Genomic DNA, 6666 nt, shown 5'->3' on the forward strand with positions numbered 1-6666 from the left:
TCCTCCCTGTTCTCTCCCCTTTCCCCCAGGTGTTGTACAAGGAGGGGTTGGGGGTTGGCACCCCAGTGCCTGTCACCCCTGAGATGGAGAGGGTCAAACGCAACCAGGAGAACTTTAGCTCGGTATCTTCTTAGCATTTCCTGCCCAAAAAAAAAAAAAAAAAAGAGTTCCCTGTTAACTATTTAACACCTGTAAAACTTTTAATGCTCTCTAATTAACTGATCAAAACTTGTTGTACAAGGAGGGGTTGGGGGTTGGCACCCCAGTGCCTGTCACCCCTGAGATGGAGAGGGTCAAACGCAACCAGGAGAACTTTAGCTCGGTATCTTCTTAGCATTTCCTGCCCAAAAAAAAAAAAAAAAAAGAGTTCCCTGTTAACTATTTAACACCTGTAAAACTTTTAATGCTCTCTAATTAACTGATCAAAACTTTCTGCTGAGACATTTTTTTGGTCACTTGAAGTTATATTTTATGTCCTTAGAGATTATTCCCATAACACTTGATGCTTTTTGTCCTTTGAGGGGTTTTTCCTGCAGTTTGAAGTATTTTTCACTGTGGAAACCAGTTGTGTTTTTTTTTTATAACTTGCTTCATTCCCTCCCTTTAACCCTTTGCTGTTCAGCTGGAGCATATCCAAGCACGAGGATGCAGATTCCTCTCACTTCCCTGTGTTTACCACTGTCATTAACTGGTTTATACTTCCTAATTTTTCCTGCTTTCCACTGCACTTAGTGGGCATAAAGTGACCTGAATTTCCTCCATGAAACACAGGTTATTTTCACCCTTTCCTTTTTTCTGCCCCCCTGTTGCCCACAGGTGTTGTACAAGGAGGAGCTGGGGACAGGGACCCCCACCCCTGTCACCCCCGAGATCGAGAGGGTCAGACGCAACCAGGAGCACTTTAGCTCGGTATTTTGTCATGTGAAAAGCGAGAAAAAAAATCCCTTTTAATCTATTTTAAGATACTTTTAACACCACCAACCTATTCTTTTTCTTTCCCTGTAATCAATTTACACACCAAGATTATCCCATTCCCTGTGTTTCACCATTTTCTCACGATTACTTTGGTTGGGTTGGATCATCTCACTAATGATTTTGGATTCCTTGTTTCCACCTTTCTCTTGACTCTTTTTTTCCCTTTAAAATCTGCTTTTCCTATTATTAATCACTTCAATCCTTGGTTGTTTTTTTCCTGGTTTTACACTATCAGCACTGAAGTGTTTATTGCCTGACACACCTGTGACCTCAGCTTTGATCCCTTCCCATGGGCTCTGCTGTGATCCATTGGGGATGGGGAAATGGATTGGGATCGATGTCTTTATTCCTTCTGGCAATGGATTTGATGCCTTTGCCTTTGGAAGTGTTTCATATTGTTGAAGAGAGACCCAAGTAACCCAATCCTCAGCTGGAGGGAACTGCTCTGCAGGTGTTGGTAGCACAACCACCAGGAGGGTTGGGATGTTTGTAAGGTTGGAGAAAGTGTCACTGAAAACAGGAGAGCACTAGGAATAATGTATAGATACATCTCTCTGAGGTGTGTGTGCAGAGAAGGTGCACAGGATCTTCTCCTCCAGTGACTTGGGTAATGTCAGGAAAATGTTTCCCTCAGTGCTGGTGAAAGGATAATAGTGAATGTCATTGTCATTTATATCTGACTTTCATCTTCTAAATACTCACCAGGTTTAACTGTTCACCCGGAGGAGCACACAGGTCAGGGAGGGATTCCAGCATTCTGGTGGAATTCAGAATCCCACACTGCTTTGGGCTGGAAGGACCTTAGAGCTCATCCCATCCCACCCCTGCCCTGGGCAGGGACACCTCCTACCAGCCCAGGGTGCTCCAACCCCATCCAACCTGGAACACTCCCAGGGATGGAGCAGCCACAGCTGCTCTGGGCAACCTGTGCCAGAGCCTCAGCACCTCACAGGGAGGAATTTCTCCCCAGTGTCCAATCTAAATCTCTCCTCCTCCAGCTACAGTCACATCAGTGAATCAATTTTAAATGAGCTTTTTTTTTATTTTTAGGGATTTTTTTTTAATCCCTGTTTATCCAGGATGTGTCAGAACAGTCTCTCCGTGGTCTGTGTGTGCCCTCAGCACAGAGATGGTGGTGAGGAGGTTGGAGTCTCCTGGTTTTTAACTCACCCTGTTGCCCACAGGTGTTGTACAAGGAGGAGCTGGGGACAGGCACCCCCACCCCTGTCCCCCCCGAGATCGAGAGGGTCAGACGCAACCAGGAGCACATTAGCTCGGTACTTTGTCATGTGAAAAGCAAGAAAAAATGCCTCTTAATCTGTTTTAAAATGCCTTTAACACACACACAAAATATATTCTGTTCTCCCTGTAATCAACTTACAGAAACACAAATAATCTCCTGGTCCCTTTCAGACACTTTTTCCTTTACAGTTGTTACTTACAGTGTTCTTGCTCCCTTTTTTCATCTTTTTGAGTGTGATTAGCTTTTTTTCTTTTTTTTGACCCTTCATCCCACCCCGTTTTCCTTCCCTGAGTCCCAACAACCCTTCAGTTTTGTGTGTTTTTTCCCCTGATTCTCTTTCCCACAGCAGCTGTGCCCTCCCCAGGCCTTGGCCGTGCCCTGGGTGTGACAGTGCTGTGGGACACACCAGTGTGACCTGCTGGGGTGGGCAATGGCCCCGAATGGGTTGATTTGTTGGTTTCCCTGTGGAATTTGGTGCTTTGGGAGTGTTGTGTGCACACAGAGCTCTGTGTGCAGCACTGATGCTCCCCCCATGCCCCTCAGGCTGTCCCTGCGGTGTCTCCTGTCAGCACTGAGCTCCCTCACTCCAAGCATTGTCTAGGAGATTCTCGGAGCAGCATTCCATGTTTTCCCAGAGCTGTTTGCTCCCTGCCTGACCCGGCCCTGTCGCCCACAGGTGTCCTACAAGGAGGAGCTGGGGACAGGCACCCCCCCCCCTGTCACCCCCGAGATCGAGAGGGTCAGACGCAACCAGGAGCACATCAGCTCGGTACTGTGTGCAGGATGTCACTGCTCCCAAACCCTGACTGCAGATGGACACTTCTCTCCTTACTCCAACTTATACAGCTTATTCTGACAACTTCTCTCAGCTGATAACCACTTCCTTTCTCCCTCCCATGCTCCGGTGTGACTCACCTGCCCCTTCTTCACTGAGGGGATTATTTGCAACTCATTATTGACAGTGGCCTCAATATGTTAACCATTTTGCTCCCTGTTCTGACTTCCTTTCTCCTTTGTGTGTTTTCCTATACACGTGTGTCCTGTTTCTGCCGTGGGGGATTAAAAGCTCCTGTCCCCCAGGAAGTGATGGATTTGGCTTTTGGAATGGTGATGATGTTTTTTGGATGGTTCTTGTTGCACAGGTGTTGTACAAAGAGAGTGTGGGGACTGGGACCCCAACCCCTGTCACCCCCGAGATGGAGAGGGCCAAGCGCAACCAGGAGATCTGTAGTTCGGTACTTTGCCAAGAGGAAAAAGTTCCTTTAACTCTCTTTCCAAAGCACTTTTTAACGGTTTGAAGCAGTAACAGCTGTCCTGGTGTAACTCTGACCCTGCCCTAAAGCAGCTCACAGCAGGAGTTACCTCTTACTCGTGGCTCACTCTGGTTTAAAGTGTTGACTTGGTCCAGTTTATTTGGTTTTTAAGAGTGATTTTAATGTCCTGTTCTAATCCTAAACCCACTGAAACTCCACTGATTCTTCTCTGCAGTGCTGGCATTTATTTCTGAAGGGATTAATTCAAATACTCCTAACCTCCTCAGCCCCTCAGGTGGTATTTTGTGCTCTCCTCCATGCAGTACTGACACAACCTGTGGCAAGTATTTAGCTACTTCTCTACTAAAATAGTGCCAAGGACCTGCTTAGAATAATACCTGGGAAACTAAGCCCAAGGGAAAAAGGCTGTGCAGGGAGAGGTGTTAATGTGTCGTTACTTTCTTTGGCTCTTCTATCCCACAGGTGTTGTACAAAGAAAACCTAGGGAAAGCCACTCCCACCCCAGTCACTCCCGAGATGGAGAGAGTCAAACGCAATCAAGAGATCATTAGCTCGGTATTTTCCCAGGAAAACAGTTCCCTCAGAGCGGAGTGAAGTGTTTAACATGACTGTAGCACTCAGCAATCTGTGGCTTCCTAATGTCTCCAGTGCCTCGGGGCACCAACCCCTGAGCTCACACAGCCCCCAGAGCTTCCTTTAACTCTGTCTGGATTGTACTGGGAAAGAAAATCCCTTTTGGGGGTTGATGTTGGTTTTCTGACTTGGTATTTAACCCTTTCTTGCTCCGAGTGTTCGTGTTCCACACAGGGCCCATTCCTGCAGCCCAGTTAATGGCCAAGCTCCAGTTGCTCCTTGTGGGAACAGCCTCAGCTCTAACCCTCAGTCACTCACTCAACAGCTGTTTTCTATGTTTTGCTTTGTTTTCCTTTGGGGCTTTTTTTTTTTGGTTTGTTTTTGAAATGACCTGTGGATACTCCTTTGTATCCTGTAGGTGTTGTACAAAGACAATGTGGGGAAAGTGACCCCAACCCCCATCACTCCCGAGATGGAGAGAGTCAAACGCAACCAGGAGATCATTAGCTCGGTACCTCACACTTCTCTTTGCTTTCCTTCCTGCTTACACCTTAATCAAGTAACAGCCTAACTCCTCCTCAGAGTTGATTTGGGGTAAAAAACTGGATGTATTTCTTCCTGCAGATTAATCACTCCTCCTAAACCAGAACTACCTCAGTGTTAACAGTGTGGTGCAGAAATTTAGGCCTTTTCTGTGACTCAGTTTGTGTATCTGTGGGTTCTATCCAGGCAACCTCAAGTGGTGATGGTTGGTTGGAATGGTTTGGGTTGGAAGGCACCTCAAAGCTCATCTCATTCCAGCCCTTCCCATGGGCAGGAACAGCTTCCCCTGCCTCAGGTTGCTCAGAGATATCCAGGTTCATCTCTGTTTGGTATTTTGGCTTTTGTTGTTTTTTTTGGGGTGTTTGGCTTCAGGGGCACCCTTAATGTGGGCACCTCCCTCCCAAAGAGGTCATGAACTGCTTTAAAGACTGATAAAAAAGCAGCTCAAGCAGCTTCTCTGGGCCATCAGCACTGGATAGAGCTCAGCCCAGTTAACCAGCAGCTTTTCTCTCCAGCCTGTGTTTCTCCCCCTCCTGGCAGCACTACATGTTTGACTTCTTAGTGTTCAAACCCTTGTGCCTCGGGGTGGTTTTCAAGCTCCTGGATCCCTGTTCTGTACCCCACAGGTGTTGTACAAAGAGAACGTGGGGCAAGCGACCCCAACCCCCATCACTCCCGAGATGGAGAGAGTCAAACGCAACCAGGAACACATTAGCTCGGTATTTTTCCCAGGAAAACAGTTCCTAAAGATCCTAATGAAGTGTTTAACAGACTGTGTGGAAGCAGAGAGGGTGTGACAGTAACCTGAGCCTGCCTGGTTTTATTTAACCCTCTAATTTTTACCCCTGAGAGAGTCCCCCCTCAAGTACTACACTTTGAAGAGGGTTTTTTTTGTCATTTAACTGGTTAATATGGTTTTTCCTGACTTTTTTTGCCTTTTGTAATGGGTGCTGTTCACTCTAAACCCAGTAACATCCCAGTTCTGTGCCCTGGGCACTGAGTTGCTCTGTCCATAGGTGATGTACAGGGAAGGCCTAGGGAAGGCAACTCCCACCCCGGACACTCCGGAGATGGAGCGAGTCAAGCGCACCCAGGAGCACATCAGCTCGGTACTTGTGTCCCAAATAACCACCCTCAGCAAAGCTCCACTCTAATTCACCCTCACTTTCCCACTCTTCCTTATTTTTGCCTATTTTCCCATTGATTTTTTTTTTTACCTTTTGCAAAGTAACTTTTTTGCTGCTTCATCTCCCGAGATGTTTTCCGCCCTGCGGCTCTGAGTTTGCTTAGACAATAACCCCCAGTACTAGAAGCTGGAATTGGTGCCAGGAGGAGCTGGAATGGTCCCACTCTGAGCTGTGTTCCTGTGTTTGTGCACTGCACGTGCTGTACAAGGAGCACATGGCAAAGGGAACTCCAACACCTCTGACTCCAGAGATGGAGAGGGCGAAACGCAACCAGGAGAACATCAGCTCGGTAGGTCCTGCTCAAGTAGCATTTGATCCCTCATATGGTTGGAAGGATCAAGTCACCATATGGAACTCTTTAATGCTTTCTGCTGCAATCAATTTCTGTGTAATTAGCTGCTAATTTGAGGCTTTTTTAATGCTTAAATTCCGAGTAACTTGTCTTTGAGGCTCCTGAAAATACCTTCTGGTTTTACTGCTCTTCTGTGTCATAAAGCATAAAATGGTGGTTCTGCAGGAACAGCAAATGTTCTGACTTGGTTCTGTCCTTCTCCTCAGGTCCTTTACTCAGACAGTTTCAGGAAGCAAGTCCAAGGCAAAGCTGCTTACGTCCTGGACACGCCGGAGATGCGTCGCGTGAGGGAGAGCCAGAAACACATCTCCACAGTAAGAGCATTTACAGAGCTGTCCTTGACAAGGCAAGGGAGGGAAATGTGGGCAGAGCCTTGGGTGGCAGCTCAGGGGTGATGTGCACCACAGAGCTCTGGGTGGCAGCTCCAGGATGATACATATGTACCAAGTTTGGTTACCCAAATTCTTAAAGGCTAAAGGAAGTTGGGGATTAGGCTCTGTGGTGGCTCCTGGGATTGGG

The 6666-nt window shown here is 47.1% G+C and overlaps 1 protein-coding gene across 1 annotated transcript in view; it reads left to right on the top strand.

Annotated features, from left to right (window-relative positions):
* LOC103807197 (nebulin-like) overlaps window positions 1–6666 on the top strand; it is a gene marked incomplete at both ends in the record, with an annotated part of 22272 nt that overhangs the window by 13142 nt on the left and 2464 nt on the right. The window contains 2 exons of the mRNA XM_009079918.1: window positions 817–909; window positions 6354–6461. Coding sequence (XP_009078166.1) covers window positions 817–909; window positions 6354–6461 — 201 coding nt within the window. The remainder of the gene's footprint in view (window positions 1–816; window positions 910–6353; window positions 6462–6666) is intronic.

The sequence above is a fragment of the Acanthisitta chloris genome, unplaced genomic scaffold, assembly GCF_000695815.1.
Source record: "Acanthisitta chloris isolate BGI_N310 unplaced genomic scaffold, ASM69581v1 scaffold28348, whole genome shotgun sequence".
In the NCBI taxonomy this organism is placed as follows: Eukaryota; Metazoa; Chordata; class Aves; order Passeriformes; family Acanthisittidae; genus Acanthisitta; species Acanthisitta chloris.